The sequence below is a fragment of the Triplophysa rosa genome, linkage group LG21 (genome assembly GCF_024868665.1).
Source record: "Triplophysa rosa linkage group LG21, Trosa_1v2, whole genome shotgun sequence".
Taxonomy (NCBI): Eukaryota; Metazoa; Chordata; class Actinopteri; order Cypriniformes; family Nemacheilidae; genus Triplophysa; species Triplophysa rosa.
This window is the reverse complement of record NC_079910.1, coordinates 11237535-11258809: the sequence shown is the minus strand read 5'-3', so window position 1 is coordinate 11258809 and position 21275 is coordinate 11237535. Positions and strand designations below refer to the sequence as shown.

Sequence of the window (21275 nt, the reverse complement as noted above, 5' to 3'; positions counted from 1 at the left end):
CAGGGCTAACACAAAGACACTTGTTATTTACTTTACATTCACTGAGTTTAGGATGTTCTTAAAATCTATTCAACGTCGTTACCGACTAGAAAAGCTCAACTTTGTGCCCTTTCTGCGAGTAGCAACGTTTTGATGTACACAATAAATGTATAGCGTTTAATATGATTTCTAACTAGCAGGTTAACGTCCAAAAACTTCTTTTCCCACAGTCCACAGCGTAAGCCACGCTCCGGGCGAGTCCATTGTGTTACTTAATGGGGAGATTTCAAAGATGCAATGAAGATCTTCCGCAAACTAGATCAACATTTATAAGAATTACACGATTTCGCTTGTTTTAACTACAACGTGAAACGTTTAGCAAGTAATTTGCTGCCGAGTGAATGTATTTGACCGTCAACGACAAAAACGCGTTTGTGTAGCATCCATGTATCTTAAATAATAGGACATTCTCAACTCAAACTCTGCACATGTTGGTACTACGCTCGTGAACTGAAGAACACTTGCTGAACTGGGAGAGTACTGTTAACGGTACATGGAATAGCCGGTTAGGCAACCGTCCAGCCTCCCCTCAGACTGGAAAGTCACGGAGCTCACGCCACTTCCAGGGATAAAGTTACAGAAACGGTTTGATTTGACATTTTCTGTTGTTTATCTTTTGCCTGCGAGGTATTTCTGTATTCAGTACCGTGGAGAGGCCAAGTAATATCGGATGTGGTGAGTTCTGCATACTTATGTGCCTAGCTAATGCTAAATAGCTAACGTGTCCATAAGAAAACTATTGCTGCTAGCAACAGACAAGTTTTTACCGCTAAAGTAAGCAAAGCATACGCAAAAATGTGGCTTTAAATCTGAACTGGCTACTTTAGGAAGAGCCAGTTTACCACATGCGCAAGACAATGCGCTCCATGCGTGCATTATGAGCCAGGGCTAAAAGACATCCTCATGTTTGCGAAAAGTTCTCACGTCATATGGTTTGGCTTGTTTTTCAGAATCCCTTCATGCATTGGAAGAGTGTGCTAAACTAACGAGCTTCGTTTTTCACAGGCTAATGTTATCAGTGGAGCCGCGCACAACGTCTACGGCATGCCAGTGTTGCTTCCTCGCATCGTTTCCCAGAGCTAGCAGCAGCTTTGAAAGATAGCCAGATAATCTGACACCTAACGTAGTTGGCAAGCTGGTCTCAAATCTTTAGAGTACATAGAAAGACAGTCTTTAAAAAGTATTTCAAGCTTTACAATTAAACAATAAACTGTCTAAATATAGGAGAACTCACTGCGTTGTTTCTCCGGCTTGATCAGTGATCAAACCTCATTCAGTTTGTGTGGCCTTGTGCTTTAATAGTCTGTGCTGAAAAACGACTTGTAAACACGTCATTTCATAAATGACGCTTTATGAAGTCACACGATGCTCTTTTTGTTGAAAGTGTGCAAATCTGATTTAATCTCAAGAAGGTGTTTTACATAGAGCTAAATGGCTCGCACTACAGAGTGAGGGATTTGCACTCTCAAGTGCAGGTGCCTTGGCGGAAGATGCTATGTGTTGTGGGTTGTTTACATTATTTGTACCTGCTTAACAGTGAACTCGGGCAGGGTGTGAGCTGGCACGATTGTCTTTTTAATGCATCAAATGCGAGAGTAAGCGGCCCACTTGGGCCTTTGTCACAAGGTAACATCCCATCCCCCAACGGTTATTCCTCTCATTAACAAGAAGAAAGCCCATGCCTAACCCCTAATTTAGCAGCCCCTGTCAAGAGACAGTTTTTACGGTTTATTGACGCAGGTAAAAATCTTGCACGTGTGGCTTTAAGAGAGCTCTTCAGAAGTTATTAAAGCATCATTACAGTAAATAGGTAAATAAACTTTTGGATGATTTTTACAGACAATTATTACATTGTCATCTCTTCTATGTAATTCCAATCGTTTCCTCTCACCACCAGCATGAGTGAAATGGTTTTCCCTCATAGCCTGTCAAGTATGTCTGCTCCTTCCTTGGTAAATAATTGTGGCCTACTTTACAGAGTCACCTATCAACAAGCAGAGTTTTGGTAATGTTAACAATCAATCAGGCTTTAACCCTCCTTAGTGTTCATTTTGTTCACTGAATGTCTGTTGAACCTCAAATAAGCAGTTCTGATTTCTCTGCCAGCAACCTGCTGGTATCCTCCTTATTTGGATGGTTATTTTTTACAAGCTGGTAAAATATAGAGTTAAGAACCCAGGACTGTTGTTTTGGCAATTAATTGTAACCATCAAATAAATCTTATTTTTAAATTCCTGCAGGTGATGTGATGATGAGTTTGGTGCCATTCTTAATTTAGTCAAATGAGCGAATTATTTTCTTTAAACTATATTGTTCCTTAAAATACTGTACACAAATGCAATATCTGTTCAATACAGCCAAATGACTCCATAAAGCATGATAGCATGGGCTGTGTGTCTTATTTGTAGCTTTATGACAACAGATAGCGTGGTTCAGTTCAATATGCACCAAAGTGTCAATTCAAGGCCTGGTTTCACAGACATGGCTTAGTTTAAACCAGGACTATGCCTTAGTGGAATTAAGATATTTATGTCGCTGTAATAAAAATGCCTTAGAAGATAACATTACTGTTGTGCGTCTTGAGACAAAACAATGGCAATGATAAATTTTAAGATATTTCTGGGCAAGTTATATTCAGTTAAGACGGCCGCACATTCACTTAGTCTGGAACTAGCCTTAAACCTCGTCTGTGAAACCGGGCCATAGTGTCCCAACACATTCAGTGAGGACTTAAAGTGGGCGGGGTTTTCCGTCATGTCATAGGTAGGGTAGCCAATGAGGGACCGCAGAGGATTGCAGCACGCTCTGCGAGGCAGCCTTTTCCTGTTCCTTTTTATCCGAGCGGCTCCGCCCCTGTGCCACAGCTGCCATTTTGGTTTTGTTCCGTTCGCAGAAACAAACCAGAAACGCGAAACAGGCAGGGTGCAGACCGGACGACAGTGACTCGGCAGGATAGTGAAGGGGATTCAGTCACAGCATCTCGCCCAGCGCTGTTCGTGCTGTCGTCGTATCCTCCTCTCATCTAAATCAGCGAGTTAGTTTCACACGAGGAGCGGTTTGCTGACACTGAGCGTGGACTGAGAAGGATTATTGGTAAGAGCCGAATCATTCCTCTCAACATGCTAACTCCGTGCGAGCAGCTGCCTAACGTTACTTAAATGTGTGTTATAGGGTTTATTTCCCCGACAGCACTCATGTAGACTCGGTGTTATAATATAATTTATACGTATCACGGATCATCTCGTTTGTAAAAGCGCAGAGTTCTTTCATTCACTCATTAGCATGCGAACCTGTGACAGCTAACTTAGGCCTCAGACCTGGCTGTGTAAACTGCATGCACCAACTAATACAAAGCATATAGCAGGCTAGCTAACCGTACCGTATGTTTCCAAGAAATCCTCTCGCGTTGCTTGCTAGATGATCTTCCTGGTAACGTTCATTTATAATAGACTAACCGTTTGATGTTCGGTTTGATTTTAATGTTTGATTCCTTGACATACAGCATATGCTGCTTTCCCGTGAAATAAAAGTGAAGAACTGATTTAGACAGAGCAGTTGTTACAGCTAATAGTTCTCGTAACGTTAGATGTTATATTTTTGCTTATGTCATGCACTCGGATTATTCCCGTTTCGATTTAGCTATGGTGAGGGTGGGCAACTGAACGCTCACTCGCTGAAAATCACGCCATTGAAACATGACTTTTATTCAAGACATGTAAATCAACGTTTAAAAGACATTTTCGTTTCTTTTAAGAATAGTCACGTATTAAGTTATACTTAACATTGAACGTTTAAAAAAATACATCAAACTTTTCTTTCTGAGCGTTAATTTTATACAATTAAAAAAATCCTTACCTGTACTCATGAAGGACTAACGTTACTAGAGAAATAATAAAGTAATTCCTGTAGGTGATTGCGTCAGAATTAACTACCCCGTACGTGTTGTTTCTAGACGTTGTTCTTTAGTTATAAATGTGCAGTATCTTGTAACATGATTATACTGCACGATTGCATCGGCATGCGTAATTTCCGCTTTATGGCAGCTTCTCGGTTGCAATGTTTCTAGAATCTACTGTATGTTACAGTTGAACGATAAAGCAATAAACTGTTTTGTAAGTTTAGTTTCTGATGTCTGTAATTTGAACCATAGCGCTTCTCCAAGTCCACCCCTAATTTTGTGAATTTGGTCATTGTTTTATTAAACGTGCGTTTAATCGCACCACGCTTTATGAATGTTTTGTCAAATTCATAATATGAATGACAAGCATAATGAAGCTTGTGTTTGTGGAAAAGCCACACTGCCGTTGTTTTAATGAATCGGCGGTTTTGTTAAAGGCTGAATGGGCGAGTCAGTGGATTCACGACCTTTCCACAATAAACACAATGCTTCGGTCCGTGAGCTATTTATAGCCGAGGTGCTTCATCTTGCGGCAGAAATCTGGCTTTGTGTTGTGTAAAGGCAAATCGCCTTATTTCAAATACATTATAGGTAAAATAATAATGCAAGATCTTTCAAATTAATGCGCAATAGACTTAAGTTATTTGAAGTTGGCTTGGTGTTTTCTAGGTCAGTTTTTCTTTTGATGGTTTCTGTCAGTGACATAAACCCAGCTGGTGTAAAATCGATGTAAGAACATTCATTTCTTCCCATTTTTAGCCTTCGTTTATAGACTTCGAGTGAGACTGACTAAACTGCATTGTGGTACAATTGATTTTATATTCTTTATTGTAAAGGAACTGTCCAGTGCTGAAACGCCAAATTTATAACTATTAGTATTAGCATAAGCATTTTAACAGTCCAGCAGATGCTTATTAGGGTAATTCCAGCATTATCAGTGTGACATTTGCTGTCAAAATGTGAAATGTAAATTTATTTATTACCAATATATTGACCACTCTGTTTATATTTTCCTAAATCCCTGTTTGAGTTCAGACATCAGGAAAAAGATAAAATCATACACGTTTTCTATTTAAGATGAGGGAAATACACATTTGTTATGGATTTGACAAAAAAGGACACATGCTTTTGAGTGATGTATTTTCTAGGATTTACCAACAAATGGAGAAGAGATGGCTCTTCATAGAACATGTCATTGTTTTAATATTTATGTGCCCTTTTTTAAGGAAAATTTACTGTGAAAGTGGCACTTACCTGACTATGGAAGCTTGTGCTTTAAAAATAATTCAGTCTCTTAAAATGTTACTAGAATTTTTATGCCCTTCAAAATTGTATTGCAAGATCATAAAATATGTACCTTTTATTAATGCAGTTTCAGCCATAATATAAACTGTTTGTAGAGCTATTTTTATCCAGATGTGTGCACATTAAATTATTTATTTAAACCACCCGAGTGTTGCTATTTTAGTAGCACAAAAGCTTTTGCCAAGTCCTAGAGCAAACTGAAACTGCTGTTAAGCTTCTGCTTAAATGTAAATTATGCTTAAATATTCATTAAATTGTTTCTTTCTTTAAACACTTATGATTAAATGAAGTGTGCTGCAAGACAGTCTGCTTTATATTACATCTGCAGGTTTCATGTGATCTGCAGCGTCTGTGTGCAATAATCAGACATTACATGCTCATTCTATCAATTTGGAAAATACTGAAGCTGAGTTTTCAGTTTTTCTCTTTAGATGTCCAGCTCGCCGCTGTCCAAGAAGCGTCGCGTGTCAGGATCAGAGACGAAGACGGGATCCCACTGCTCCTCATCTAACTCTGTCAGAACCGAACAGTCACACACACCAGCTAACGTATGCTCACTTTAATCAATCTACACTACCTGTCATACATTAAATATTTTTCACATCACAATCAGACCATCAGATGTGACTTGTTGAATGTCCGTCTGTTATTGAGAATGCTCATGTTTAAATATAGTGCAACTGTTATTTTTGTCTCTGTAGGGCATGGCTAAGAATGGAAATGATGCTGAGATTGATGAGGGCCTGTATTCCAGACAACTGTGGGTTTCACAGCCTTATTTTAATGTATCATTATTCTTTTTAAATAAAAAAAGAGACACCCGGTCATGAGCGGTTGCTCATTTTAACATTTGTCTCTCAGGTATGTGCTGGGCCATGAGGCTATGAAGCGCATGCAAAACTCTAATGTCCTGATCTCAGGGATGCGAGGTTTGGGTGTAGAAATAGCAAAGAATGTAATTCTGGGCGGAGTCAAGAGTGTGACTGTGCACGACCAGGGTGTGGCCGAGTGGAAGGACCTTTCATCACAGGTCAGTAATTGGTCATGAGTCAAGCATAAATGTGTGAATGTGAATCAGATGCATCATTGTTCATTTTGAAATTGCAAGAATGTTTAATGACTAACATAAAGTGGTGATACAACGAAATGACATAGTGACTGCATTGTTATTAACACGACAATGACTAGAATTGATATGTAGTAGTGGTGCAACGGATCACAAAACTCACGGTTCGGATCATTTTATGGATTTTGGGTCAGCTAATGTAAATGCTCATCATAGTTTTATTATTATAATTAGAGGTGCACCGATTGACCGGGCAGCGACCGGAATCGGACGGTTTTTCAGTCAGTCTCAAGTCTTGCCGATTCCAAGCCGATCTTCTGTTGCCCGCTACACAGGCAATAACATCACTGCCATAAGTACATTCAAAGCCGCAAGTAAACGTGCGTGTGCACAGCCTGTCTTTCACGGCTTGTTTATACTCGCATGTGGGTCCACTGTGTTGCAAGTCTCTGCTGACAGACACGCATCTCTCATATCCACTGACTGCACACGTGCATACACGCATCATGTACTGTACAGAAAAAAGGTGCACTGTAGTACATCTCTCGTTGCTCCGTCTACTTGGGGTATGTATTAGGGGTGTAACGATAAACTCAGCTCACGATTCGGTACATATCTCGATGCTGGGTTCACGATACGATACACATCTCGATATTTTGAACAAAATTAAAAATTCAAATAACATTTATTTTCAAAATATTAACAATTTCAGTAAATTATTTTGTTGCACATACAACTTAATAAAGAACATTTTTTAACATTTTAAGGCTTAACTGAAATTAGAATTAAGAGCAAATTTTGATTTAGTTTTAGTCATAGTCTTTTGACTAAAATGCAATTTAGTTTTAGTCATCCCAATCTATCATAGTTTTAGTCTATTTTTAGTCGACGAAATCTATATTATATTACTCTACTAAAATCTATCTGGTGTAATTAAATGTTCCATACCAAGATTTAACTGTTTCGACATGATTTACTTTACCTTGGAATTAAATGAAACCAGGTCATTACCTTTATTTTTCAGAAAAGTTGAGTAACTACTGGATATGCATTGTTGTACCACAGAGAATATTAGACCATGAACGACATGTAGCAGTTCATTCAGTCTCATTTTGACTCAATTGACTCCTTTGTTCAGTGAAGGGCGTGTTCATTCAGTACATTCAACCAATGAAACGCTTGAGACAGTAATGAATGAGAAAAATCTTTCAAAAAGACATATTACATAAACTGTATTACATTTCTTCAATCCTGGAGATCACATACTTGTTTTTTAGCATGTCATTAGATCTTTTAATATACAGTACGACTCACTTCATCGCTTCTCTGTTCGGAACAGCGCTGTTTTTTTTGGCTTACTTTGTTGCATATCACGTTATGCAGCAGCTCAGGTTAGCGGATAAATTAACATTGGCATTTAAAAACGTTTGTGCTGCCTTTGTAATGAGTTTCGTGGTGACTCGTCTGCAGTCACGCTTCAAGTTTGCTGTGTTTTAACGGTGATTGTGAAGGAAAATATGACGCTTTGTAAACCACTTGGAGACACAGATTGTGTCTTGTGCTTCCACTTCTCACAGAGACTTCTCTCTCTACCGCATATGTGAGATAAGCACACGTGACACGCTGGCGCAGAGTAGGTAGCGTCTTGACTGCTGAACGAATAGAATTAAACATATCGTAAAATATCCCCATCTCTCTACGATGCGCATCGTAACATTTTTTGCATCGCGAACCTTGAAGTAATGTTACACCCCTAGTATGTATGCTAACAGTGATGCTAAACTCATGTTGAAGTCGTTCACTATGTGTAAAACAAACGTTTTGCTTGTCAAGACGACAAAGTTTTTTGTCTTGCGTTAAAACTACGGTAATTTCACTTAGGTAAAATCATATTCAACACGACTTATACTTGTTTTTAAAATCCAAAATATAAAAAAATGAATAAATCAACCTATATATGTGATTATCTGATTTACTCTGATTATCTGATTCATATTATCTTATAAGTAAATATGGTTTTATAATTGTACTGTCAATTATAGTTTGTGGATAGAAAATCAGGAAATGCAAAAATCGGAATCGGCAGGTTTCACTTATATTAAAATCGGAAACAGGAATCGGCCAAGAAAATTGCAATCGGTGCATCTCTAATTATAATAATAACTTATTTGCAATCAATAAAATGCTCAAAAATAGGGGCGCTTATATAAGGGGTTAAAGAATTTTATAAACATTAAGTTGTTAAAGTACCCAGATGATGGCAACAGATTTATTTAATATTATTATTTATCTTCTAGGCTATGTTGTACAGTATGCATGCATTAAAAAATGACAATATTTATAACAAATAAATATGATATAAATGGCAATCAGAGTAAACAGCTGACAAATGGTACTCTAGAGATCAGATCTACCACTAGATGGCAGACATGTAGTACTTCGATTCTAGACCAAAATGACGTCATGTTCCTATTCAAAGTGTTTGAGCAAATAGCAGAGCAAGTGAGCAATCGTGTCATTGAAGCGGAAGCAGTTCAGTTCAGAGCGTCAGAGTAAATTGTGAGATTTGTGAGAGAAAATCGCCAAATGGCTAATAAAAGGCTGTACCGCGAGGATATGTTACGAATGTTATTTGCCGATTCTGACACTGAAGGGGAATATTTAACTTTTGGAAATCACGATCGGTCGTCTAATGTCCGCGCGTCTCCCGGTACATCTGTGCAGCGCAATGGTGCTGCCGTGCAAGGCGTGAATGTTCACGAAGCACAAACGAGCGATCATTTCGACCCTTTGCCTAACGGAGATGGGGGGTGGCAGGGGTGAACGTTGTCGTAGTGTCCATAGGAGAGCTGTTGCTAGAGGTAGAGGCAGCTGATTGGGCAGATAGCTGGTCAACTGATCAAAAAATAGGCACATGCATTTTACTATGGCACAGTAATATAGTAATAATTTTACTATAGTTACTAATAGTTTTACTGTTGATTTCCTCTTTTCCTGATCATTTGGAATGAACAACAACATGTAAATAAGTTCAAAAATCAATTCAATATCTACTATTTCCTGAATATTACTGATGAACTGATCAGAAAGTAGGCTACTGTTCACATGCGTTTTACTACTATAAAGTATAGTAATATAGTAATAATTTAGTACTTTCTCCAGTTTTATAGTTGGTTTCTTCTTTTCTGATCATTTGGAATAAGGATCAAAGAGTAAAAAAAAACATGCAAATAAGTTCAAACATCAATTCAATATCTACTATTTCCTGAATATTATGAAATTCAAGTTGGCCGCCCCTGATGACGTCATAATATGCAAAGTAGATGAGTATATTTACACCCCACATAAACTTTCGGTCATGCCCAACATTTTTCTAATTTACAGAAGATCTCTATCTTTAAGTCCTTTCAAGCCACAAGCTTTTGAAATCTTGATGTCAAAATCCAGCATGTTTTCCAAAAAAACCTGGCGCCTAAAGGGTTAAGATATATGTGAGAATGCACTTTAATGTTGTACTCGTCCAGACACTGGAGAGAGAGTGAGCGCGCATTCGCTGTAAAACTGGAGAGAGAGTGTGAGCGCGGGGCGCGCTAAAACTTTACTCTATGATGAATAAACTTAGTTAATCTGCGGGTCACATGCTTTACGCAGCAGTTTTAGTTAAGTTATATGCGAGAATGTGCTTTAAAATTGTACTTGTCCAGATACTGGAGAGAGGGGGAGAGAGCGCGTGCGCTAAAACTCTTTTACTCAATGGTGAATAAACTTTGTTTATCCACGGGTCACATGCGTTCTGAACCATAGAGTACGATCCGTATGGATCACGGATCAACCGCGATCCGTTACACCACTAATATGTAGGCTATAGGCTAAATAATCAAACTTTACCAAATTACAGTATTCTGTTCATGGTGTGTGACTAACATGGTGTTTGTGTTTTAGTTTTACTTGCGTGAGGAGGATCTTGGGAAGAACCGTGCAGAGGTCAGCCAGGCTCGACTGGCAGAACTGAACAGCTATGTGCCCGTAACCGCCTACACTGGCACCCTCACCAATGAATACCTGACCCAGTTTCAGGTACTGCAGTGTTCACGCAGTTGAACACATGGGCTAAGTGATACTTTTCCCACGTGCATAAATAACATTGCAGTGGTTAATGATGAACAGGGTTTGATTTAATTAGCGTTTGTGATTGGCCAGGTTGTGGTGCTCACCAGCTGCAGTCTGGAAGAACAGACGCGCCTCGGGGAGTTTTGCCACAGTGACAACATCAAGTTGATAGTGGCTGACACGCGCGGGCTGTTTGGGTAAGAAAAGCTTCCAGAAAGGGTTGTAACAATAAACTCTGCTTATGTTTATTACGAGACACAATACTGGTTTTGCGATGCAATAGAATCATTAAAAATGTATTTCCAGAACAAGAACATTTTCAAAAAAAGTTTGTTTTTTCATACAACAATGTAAAACATTATCTTGTAAGTTAACAAAAAATCTAATCTGTCTTTTAAAATTATCTTTTTAAATTTTTTGCTTAAGTTAATGAAAGAATAAGGAAAGCTAAACCCAAACAAAGAACGTTAAGCTGTCTAACTGTTGCTTTCATTTTCGCACCAGAAGTATGCATTGTTATCTTAATAAGGAGCACGCTATAAAATATTTGTCAAAATCAACTGTATTTGTTGAGTAGTTGTTAAGTAAATGTTGGCTAGATGTAGCATTTCTGGTGTCTGTTGATTTACAAAAATGGTTTTTATACTTATATTGCGTAGGCAACTGTTCTGTGATTTTGGAGATGATATGGTTGTGTTGGACACCAACGGAGAGCAGCCTCTGAGCGCCATGATCTCAATGATCACAAAGGTAAGAACTGTCAGCTTGAGCCACAAAGAAAGGTGGGCGATCTGACAATTTTATATCATGGTTGATCTCGAAGATATCCACAATCTACTTTTCAGACATTGGAACATCTGGGCCGTATTCTTAAAGCTTCTAAGAATCCTCTAAGAAAGCTCGTAATTTATCTTAAAAACTTCTACGTAGGAGTCTTGGCTTAAAAGCGATTCAGGACCAATCTGAGAGCAACTCTGAGCAAGGAAAAGACAAAACTTTTATCTTAGTGAGGAGGCGGGGCTGACCCTGTTGCTATGTATGACACTGTCTTTTAAAGACTGTGATTGGTTTGTTGGCCAAGAAGGAAAAAAGAGCGCTTTCAAGTATAGGTTTGTTAGTTTGAAATTGCACATGTATTTGCATTGCATCAAAGCAGCTATACAAGAAAACAAAAACCAAGAAAAACAAAAGTTGAACACACACAAAAAAAATAAATCAGATCAACCTTAAAAGTAATCTGTTAATCGTCATGCATTGCAACACATATCTTTTCTCACTTTTCGTGTTTCGTCCATTTTCTCTGCTGCCAAAGAAACTCTTAAGTCTCTTAAAAGTCCTCCTCGCTACTCCTAACAATTTTGTCCCTAAAGAGCTCTTTTAAGGGTTAAGATGCTTTATCAATTACTTTTTTCTTTACTAAGATCTTTTCTGTAATTTTAAGGGGAAACCGAAATGCCCACATTTCTAAGAATTTTCTTAGAATTTTGTCACTAGGAGCAACTCCTTGAGCTAAGATTTTTCATGAATACGGGCCCTGCTCACCTGAACATTTTGCTGTGTTTTTGTGCATGTGTAAAGGACAGTGCTGGTGTGGTCACGTGTCTGGATGAAGCACGCCATGGGTTCGAGAGCGGGGACTATGTCACGTTCACAGAAGTGCAGGGCATGACAGACCTCAATAACTGTGATCCAATAGAGATCAAGACACTGGGTGAGTTGATTGAGTTATTCTAACAATATCTAGACATCACAGAGAGTAATGAAGAGTTATCGGCTTCAGATATGCATCAAGGTGAATTGTGACTAGAACACACTTTTACAAAAAGAGGTTAAACATTTCTGCAAAAGTGTCAAAGATCTCTTATAGTCTTGTTGTTGTTTTTTTGGAGCGACCTCTTCATGAAAACTAGAGCGTTAGATAGCAAACAATGTCATGTTTTTTTGGTGATTAATTTTTTGGTGATTAATTGAAAGGCATGTGGTTATTTTTGGGTCAGAGTTAGAGGATGTTGCTTGGATGTTTTATTTTACTTCATCTTTCTCATTGTGTGTTCAGATGCATGTGTGTCATCATCTTGGCAAGTGTGCAACAGCTCGAGACGTCTGGACCTCTTGACTATTTATTTGGCAGATTTCAAGCATTTGCCACAGTTTATGCAGGCCTACTTTAAAAAAATATTTGTTCTTTGATCTATGTAGCCAACAGTCATTAGTTCGAATACCGATCGCATCAGTCACTATCTCTTCACAAGAGGGCTAAAAAAAGAATTAGTCCGTATTTAAGTTACAACAATAGTGTATGTTGTAAATATCCGAATGTTAAATGGCATATCGATCAGATCGTACACACAATGCTGGAGTGACCCTCAAGACTCGCAAGAACTTTTTCTGTTGATACTTCAGAAAGGGTTTTTAACCAAGGTCTTAAGGTTTTTAGAAGAAAAGGATTTTTTTTTATTTCATTTTTGAATAGCTAATTAAACCTAAATACAATTTTAAATAACTAGCCATAGAAGCTGTTACGGTGTTAAAATGTGAAAAAGTTAAAATTTTATTTTGTAGAAAAGAAAAAATTAAATTTTGTGAATTAAATCCTTGTCAGATTATCAAAATCATGGTGCAATTCAAACACAAGATGCTCTCTGGAACATTTTCAGATCATACTGAGAATAACATGAATCATCAGGTTTTGCACAAACTATTGCTCGTTTTTATGAAGTATGCCTTTTAGATAAGTTGACCTAAAGTCAAGTGTTGGTAGATCAAGTGTTGAAAGCTGTAATGTCTTCTGTCATCAGGTCCTTACACCTTCAGCATCTGTGACACTAGCTCCTTTACAGACTACGTGAGAGGCGGTATTGTCAAACAGGTTAAGATGCCCAAGAAGGTCCAATTTGTAAGTTGATACCTTTGCTGACACAAATATCCCAAAATATATTGAAAGTGAATATTTTGTTTGATTCATTTGCTTGTTTCATCTCCCAGAAATCCATTCCCTCTTCAATGGCTGATCCAGAGTTCTTGCTGACTGATTTTGCCAAGTTTGATCAGCCAGGACAACTGCACATAGGCTTTCAGGCATTGCATGCTTTTGAGAAGAAACACAGCCGGCCCCCGAAGCCCTGGAGTCAGGTGAGCACCGTCCATAGTAGAAACTATGCCTGACTGCTTAAAGAAATTTCATAATGGACAAAAGGCCATGGCCAATTGTAGGTCTCATTAAGCCAGATTTAGACAACAAAAGGGTCTTCTGACTATTAAATAAAAGTTTGGGTAACTTTGGATTTGGTGAATTTGTGTCGTTTTAGCAACCCTGTAACATAACATTTATTCCATCAGGCAGCCAATTAGAATGGAGCTTGTGATTTTCAGAAAGGTTGTCTTAATGTGTAATATGTGTAAAACATTTTATAGGCTCGTACGTCCTAAACTCATCAATTGTAGACATTAATCTTTAGAAATGAGACAGTGTTGCCAAATACAGGGTTGTGGTCCTAAAAGAATGATCTGGCGTTACATTTAATTACATTTGAGAGCTGAGCTTTGGACATCAAAGTGAGTGACTCAGAAGTCTAATCTCTCTCTCTGTATTGCAGGCAGATGCGGATGAGCTTGTGACTCTGGCCGAAGAGGTGAATGCTGCACAGACGGGATCTGGCAAGCAGGAGCAGTTGGATCAGGCAGTCATCAAAAAGCTGTCCTGTGTGGCTGCTGGAGACCTGGCACCTGTCAATGCTTTCATTGGTGGGCTTGCTGCCCAGGAGGTTATGAAGGTAATGCCGTGTCCTGTTATTGCGTTAACCTTATCTTTATTTATGTTGAAAGATTTTGATACGTTTGTTCTGTCATGGCATATTATTTATTGCTTTTCTTGTACATGCACAGGCTTGCACTGGCAAATTTATGCCCATCAATCAATGGCTGTATTTTGATGCAGTGGAGTGTTTACCTGAGAATGATGTTGTTCTTACAGAGGAGGAGTGTGCACCTGTGAGTCCATGCAACCTACATGGTTATCTTTATCAACCTTAAAATTAATTTGAAGGGCTTTTCCACTGAAGCTACTTTCACACTGTGGCCCACTCAAAATGCTTACAGCTTGATGCGAAGAGCGATTTCATTTATTGATGTCTGTTTTCTGCAGAGGAACTGCCGGTATGATGGTCAGATTGCTGTCTTTGGATCCAAGCTGCAGGACCTGTTAGCCAAACAGCGATATTTTCTGGTAAGGAACTTAAGGTTGGCTGTATATCAAAATGGGTGATGCATACAACATGTAATCTGCGTTTTCTTTTTGAAAACTTGTATCGAGTCCATGTTTATGCTGCTAACTGTTACAATACCACTGTCCTGTCACTTGGCATGGTTTGCCTTTAGTTTTTGTAGATGTGGAATTTTAGAGTCGTCTTTGCGTTCAGGTTGGCGCTGGTGCCATTGGCTGTGAGCTTCTGAAGAACTTTGCTGTGATGGGCCTGGCCGGTGGTGAAGGAGAGATCATAGTGACAGACATGGACACCATAGAGAAGTCAAATCTCAATCGTCAGTTTCTCTTCAGGCCGTGGGACGTTTCAGTGAGTGTTTTTATTGTGAATACAAACATCACGTGTGAACTGATTGCTTTGTTGATTCACTCTGATTGTTTTGATCGTGAGCTGTTGCTGACTGCAATGTCTCTTTGCTGAGCAGAAGATGAAGAGTGATACAGCCGCTGCAGCTGTGAAACGGATGAACCCTTCAGTCCGCGTGACAAGCCATCAAAACCGTGTAGGACCTGACACGGAGAAGGTCTATGATGATGATTTCTTCGATAACCTGGATGGGGTGGCAAATGCTCTTGACAATGTAGATGCCCGTAAGTTAGATTGCAGAACATCGCCACAAGTGTTTGGTCCGGAAAAACATGTAGCTCGGAGTACATGCGAGTCAAAATGAGTAGTTTGTAATATGCGCCTATAGGCGGGTGCACAGCGTGCGTACATTCTGCTTATTACACGCAGAGGGATGCGCAGCAGCACACAAACATGCCAAATATTAAAAACAAATGGATTACTTTGTAAAAGATAAAAAATCCACCTTGTCCTGTGGTCTGCTCGCGCGCTTTAGCTTCGGAGAAGTGTCCTGTCTTTGCTCTTGCCAATTCTGCCGTGTAAATAGCGAATCCGCCATGGCACAAGCACAACTGGCTTTTAAAGGGAATGGGAGATGAGGCTCTGATTGGTTTACTGCACATTTTGCCCAAAACACACCCATGACTCATTAAGAGAATAGGGACAACCCTTTTAGACCATGCGCCTGGCGCGCTGACCGTTTTGTCGTCCTTAAACTAGCAAAAGTGGATTTGGACACGCCTTAAGTGCACTTGCGCTCTGCGCTTTAGGCCATGCGCTTAGATCCTTAAAATAGAGCCCCTCGTTTTCAGACCAGCATACCAGTGGGCGGAAGTGCATTTGCTATTTAAACATAACGTGAAAATAACTGCGTTGGACTAAAACTCCAAAAATTCACTATCATTTGTTTTTTGCTAAAGCATGTAAAATGTAGGCCTATTTAATTACCCAGAAAATCAACAATTTAAGTTGGGAATGTCGTCTTAGATCTTTTTTAGCAAAATATCTTCACTTTTTGTGATTTAAGTATGTATACTAGAAAAGCATGAAAACAAACATTGAAATTACTGAACAAAAGTGCTGGAATTTGACTTTTTAAAAGGTGTAAGAACCCTGCTTAAACCTTTTATCATAATTGTTACAGATATTGTAGTCTTTCTATATTAGGTTAAGTAGTTGTATGACTTGACTGTTCAGGATGCAGAAATCATTGGTCAAACTTGAACTTGTGAAATTAATGACTTATTGACATTCTTCCAGGTATGTATATGGACCGGAGGTGCGTGTACTACTGTAAGCCATTGCTGGAGTCTGGTACTCTAGGCACTAAGGGAAATGTACAGGTGGTCATTCCTTTCGTCACTGAGTCATACAGCTCCAGTCAGGATCCTCCAGAGAAGTCCATTCCTATCTGCACTCTCAAGAACTTCCCCAATGCGATTGAACACACCCTGCAGGTAACAACTGATATTCTGATATATACACAATGTTAACATCTTTTACACCTTTAGATACTTTCATATAGCCTGATCCTTGAGCTGTAGCTTTATTGTTGCCTTCTCTTTCTCAGTGGGCACGTGATGAGTTTGAGGGACTTTTCAAACAGCCTGCTGAAAACGCCTTGCAGTATCTGACGTAAGTTACCGTCACTCTAAACAACCCCCAAGGACTTTCCAGCTGTCTTGGAGGTTAATATGCAGTGTTGTCATCCCTCTCCAGAGACGCGAAGTTTATGGAGCGCACACTGAAGCTGCCTGGAGCTCAGCCTCTGGAAGTGGTGGAGGCCGTGTACAAATGCCTGGTGACAGACTACCCGCGCAGCTGGGAGGACTGCTTAACCTGGGCCCGCAACCACTGGCAGTGTCAATATAACAACAATATCCGTCAGCTGCTGCACAACTTCCCTCCGAATCAGGTGAGACCTGTCTGTGGTTTTCTTTAGATCAGCTCTCAGTGGACCTAACATGATATTGAGCATTAAGTTAAGTTGGTGATGCGCTTGTATCTGAATTCTTTCATTTCTTGTTAAAAACTGTTAAAAAATCTGAATGGCTTTCTTTTTCTTCACAGCTTACAAGCTCCGGGGCACCATTCTGGTCTGGTCCAAAAAGATGTCCTCATCCATTAGAATTCAGCACTAGCAATGTAGGTGTTCTCCATGAAAGACTCAAAATAAATGAATCAGACAGGCTAATCTCGAGAACAAGGCAAAATAAACATGCATCTTGAATTTGTGTTTCACTCACAGGATCTTCACATGGACTACGTTTTGGCAGCGGCTAACTTGTATGCAAAGTCATACGGCCTGCCAGGCAGCAATGACCGGGTGTCTCTGGCCAAGCTTCTGCAGAATATTAAAGTGCCCGAGTTCACCCCAAGGTCAGGAGTCAAGATCCATGTGTCCGATCAGGAGCTGCAGAGTGCCAATGCATCTGTTGGTAAGTTGAGAGCGGGTGCAGAACATCGGGTGGGAAGATTTTGATCTGGAATAGTTGCCAAGTTGTTTTTTGTCTCTTTGCATTACTTGTATCCATTAAACAGCATTGATAACTTTTGGTGGTCTAACATTTTGGTGATCTAATGTCAATTTATCTATTTCTAGATGACTCTAGACTTGAAGAACTGAAGACGCTGTTGCCTACCCCAGAAGTGACCTCTCAGTTCAAACTCTGTCCTATTGAATTTGAGAAGGTACCACTTATAGCTTTCCCCAATTTCCAGGTCTGTAGAACTTTCTTGAACTCTTTAGTTATGCCGATTCAATTTTCTCCATCAGGACGATGACACAAACTTCCACATGGACTTCATTGTAGCGGCTTCCAATCTGAGAGCAGAGAACTACGACATTCCACCTGCAGATAAACACAAGGTGTGTTATCAGTTTTTTATTTATACTATCTGAATGTTAAAGCAACACTAGGGAGTTTTTTTACCTTAAAATTGTCACTCTAAAATTATTTTTTTAGAATTAGAATTTTACTGCCACTTCTACCTAAGCAGCCCTCTTATCGGCTGAAATCACACTTGTAACTTTGGTGTGCGGGTAGGTACACAAGCCCCGCCCATCACCTGCTTTACGGCATATGTCACGTTTTACTTGTAGCCTGGGTGAAGTTAGCCAACATCTAACAATAAGACGAAACAATCTAGTTCAGCGCAAGTCTCCAAACCATCACCATGGCAGAGCCAACAAAAAAACAAAGAGGCAAAGAGAGCGAGTGGGCGGACACGAGCCCAGACACAAATCAATTTTCATACGGACTTGCACTCGGTGGCGTGAGCTGCAAGAGGCAACGGGTTGCAAAACAGCTGGAGAGCTAGCCTTCCTGCTACTGGATTTGAAAGTTTGAAATGTACATTTTTTTCTTACTGTCCTCTGCTTGTTTATTGGCGCGCTAATGTTACTGGTTCACAATTTATAACCGTAAGGTAGACTAGAGATAATGTAATGTTGTCGGGTCTCAATAGCTTACGTAGCATGATCGTGAATTTAGTGTCATGCTTGTAAACGATGACTACCAAACCACAATAAATGTTTTATGGTCAAAAGTTGCTGATTCCTTAGTTCATGCACGTAGACTAATGTTATCGGTATCTATAGTTATGGCACTATTCCATTAGCGAGTTGAGTGTAAATTAGTGATTGCACCTGATACACAAAGCACAACGTCTGGTTGTGAGTGTGTTTCTGAAAATATAACTACAGAAAATTATTTTCGTTGGTTACTAAACACATTCACGTCCATGCGTTGGGTGACTGCAAATGTGCTACGTTAGCACATTAGCTGCTATGTAGCTAGCACGTTATGCGCTAACGGCTAACAACCAGCTGCACCCCGTTGGAGCCAAAAGAGAGTGCTTTAGTACATGCATAGTTTATGAACTGACCTGATGTAACAGCGGTTTCTGCTTAGTCAACAAATTCACGTGTATTGCGTTGCCCACGGGGATGCTTATACAGCGACAGTATTTACGACACTGATAACAGACAATTAGGCTTATCAACCACACGGGGGAACCATAAGCAAAAGTTCTCTAATGTTGCTTTAAATCCACCCATTCTAAACCTTCACTTTCCTTTTTTTGTTTCAGAGCAAACTCATTGCTGGAAAAATCATTCCGGCCATCGCCACGACGACGGCTGCCGTGGTGGGTCTCGTGTGTCTAGAGCTGCTGAAGATCATTCAGGGCCACAAGAAGCTCGAGTCGTACAAGAATGGCTTCATGAACCTTGCTCTGCCTTTCTTCGCCTTCTCTGAGCCCATAGCTGCCCCCAAGCACAAGGTACGTAGTCGAATTAGCAGCATTCTTAAACATGATCTACAGTGTTCTCTGAATTATTTGAACATTTAACCTTCTTTTGCAGTACTATGAGATTGATTGGACACTTTGGGATCGGTTTGAAGTGAAGGGCATTCAGCCCAATGGAGAGGAAATGACACTGCGACAGTTCTTGGACTATTTCAAGGCAAGTTATGTTTGATGTAAATCATGTGTTAAAGTGCTCAATATACTTCCTATTGAATCATTATTTTATCTCTGACTTTGTGTATTCTCCTGTCCTTAGAATGAACACAAACTGGAGATCACCATGCTGTCTCAGGGAGTTTCAATGCTCTACTCGTTCTTCATGCCTGCAGCCAAGCTGAAAGAAAGGCTGGAGCTGCCGTAAGTCTGCATCATTTTATGTTCTTGGAGACAGAATGACTTATCAGAAGTAATATGCAGCATCAGTAGCAATGCTAACATTATTTGTCCTTTGTTTTCCATAGGATGACTGAGATCGTGACCAAGGTGTCCAAGAAGAAACTGGGCAAGCATGTTAAAGCACTCGTTTTTGAGCTCTGCTGCAATGACGACACAGAAGAGGACGTGGAGGTGCCCTATGTCAGATACACCATCCGCTGAGAAGGTTCTTGGGGTCGGGAGGGAAGGGTTGGAGGAGTGAGAGGGGGCCCACTGGGGATGTGGAGCCAATTGGAGAGCATCGGTATGTTTGGAGAACCCAAAGAAAAATCAACAGAGGGGTGATACTATTTTTTTAATCAGTTACTGGATAATACAAGTATTATATCTCAAACACCCCTCTTTCCTATTGGTCGAGCTCTCTTGGGTATGGTTCAATCTTAGGCTGGATAGCTTTAAGAACGAATGTGAAATGTTCACGGGGAGCATGTGAAGTTTTGGCTGTAACTTATTTAAACCGGTCGTTCTAACACACAACTTCAGTGAATGAATTTATCTGTAAACTGATCGTCAATCATCTTATACACACACTTCTCTCTGTTCCTGCCCTCATGATATATTTTGTGGACACCATCTTGCTTTGTATTCTGAAAACACTGAATTGAATAAAATATTGACTGATGGGGAAAACATACAAAATATACAGATTGTGTTTTTTTTTACAAATTCACTGCATTGGCGTGTTGTCAACGTGCTCATGGTGGATTTTGTAATATTAAAAAGCTCTTGGCTGAGGTGTCAAAGCGAGTTGGTTTATTGAACTCCTGCTCTTCCTGTGGGAATATCCCTTTGCCTCTCTGGCTTCTGTTTGGGTTTGGGTTCAGGAACTTGCACATAACTTTTTATTTTATTTTCCTTTTTTATGTTTTGGCAGACTTTGGTGTACACCTTGTAGAACATAAACTCTGTATTCTTTCTACTTTGTTAAACTCCAAAACAAACATTACAGTACAAAACGTGGTTTTACTCTGTAATGGGAGCACTTAGTGTGTTAGTGAATAAAGTTGGAAAACGTTCTTGCTTTTATTGTCTTTTCTTTACTACCATTGTTTTGAAAATGTGTCTGACGTTAATAAGTCTAATAAATAACTTCTGCAGTTAACTGCTCGTCGCCATTATTTCAATGTTAAGAACAAGTCTGAAGTTATACATGCGATGAGGTCATAAACAATGTACAGGTGTTACTGCTTTTGGAGGAAATACCTACTTCAGTAGACTAAAAAGAACTGATGTATTAGCCCATTTATATTATAATATAGAACGTTGTATAAAGTTGTAAATGCAAAAAATCTTTAAAAAAAGAGCCTTATTAATATTTTGGATAAATGACCGAGACATCAGAATTTATAAAAAATAAACGTATTTAAACAAAAAAAATAAATGTATAAACTTAGTGTTTAAGTGTTAAATAAACTTTCTAATTTAAATCCATTTGGCTCGTCTTACTATAATTTTGTTTGTTACACATTGTACCACATTCCTACCAAGAGGAACCATCTTCAAA

At 39.4% G+C, this 21275-nt stretch overlaps 1 protein-coding gene across 4 annotated transcripts; it reads left to right on the top strand.

The window, feature by feature from the left end:
* The first annotated feature begins 475 nt into the window (after positions 1–475).
* On the top strand, positions 476–20787 carry uba1 (ubiquitin-like modifier activating enzyme 1). Of its 4 annotated transcripts, none has more exons than XM_057320226.1 (26): positions 476–624; positions 5674–5790; positions 5944–6002; positions 6104–6272; positions 10251–10385; positions 10509–10615; positions 11078–11168; positions 11997–12129; positions 13217–13314; positions 13404–13550; positions 14015–14191; positions 14304–14408; positions 14563–14643; positions 14837–14989; positions 15105–15270; positions 16286–16482; positions 16596–16660; positions 16745–16940; positions 17096–17170; positions 17274–17463; positions 17628–17716; positions 17802–17894; positions 19118–19309; positions 19392–19493; positions 19593–19693; positions 19798–20787. In XM_057320226.1, the coding sequence occupies exons 2-26, from the start codon at positions 5674–5676 to the stop codon at positions 19931–19933; spliced, it is 3174 nt and encodes a 1057-aa protein (XP_057176209.1). In that variant the 5' UTR covers positions 476–624; the 3' UTR covers positions 19934–20787. The 4 variants fall into 4 exon arrangements, with proteins under 4 accessions (XP_057176209.1, XP_057176206.1, XP_057176208.1 ...); XM_057320223.1 differs by having other exon boundaries at positions 477–714; XM_057320225.1 differs by lacking the exon at positions 476–624 and adding an exon at positions 2659–3132 and having other exon boundaries at positions 5661–5790.
* The last annotated feature ends 488 nt before the right edge of the window (positions 20788–21275 follow it).

Bases quoted from the DNA above. Each gene is read 5' to 3' on its own strand.
- uba1 (XM_057320226.1), top strand. From the start codon at position 5,674: ATGTCCAGCTCGCCGCTGTCCAAGAAGCGTCGCGTGTCAGGATCAGAG. The intron at 10,616-11,077 runs GTAAGAAAAGCT...TATATTGCGTAG, and splicing joins GACACGCGCGGGCTGTTTGG to GCAACTGTTCTGTGATTTTG. The intron at 19,494-19,592 runs GCAAGTTATGTT...TCCTGTCCTTAG, and splicing joins AGTTCTTGGACTATTTCAAG to AATGAACACAAACTGGAGAT.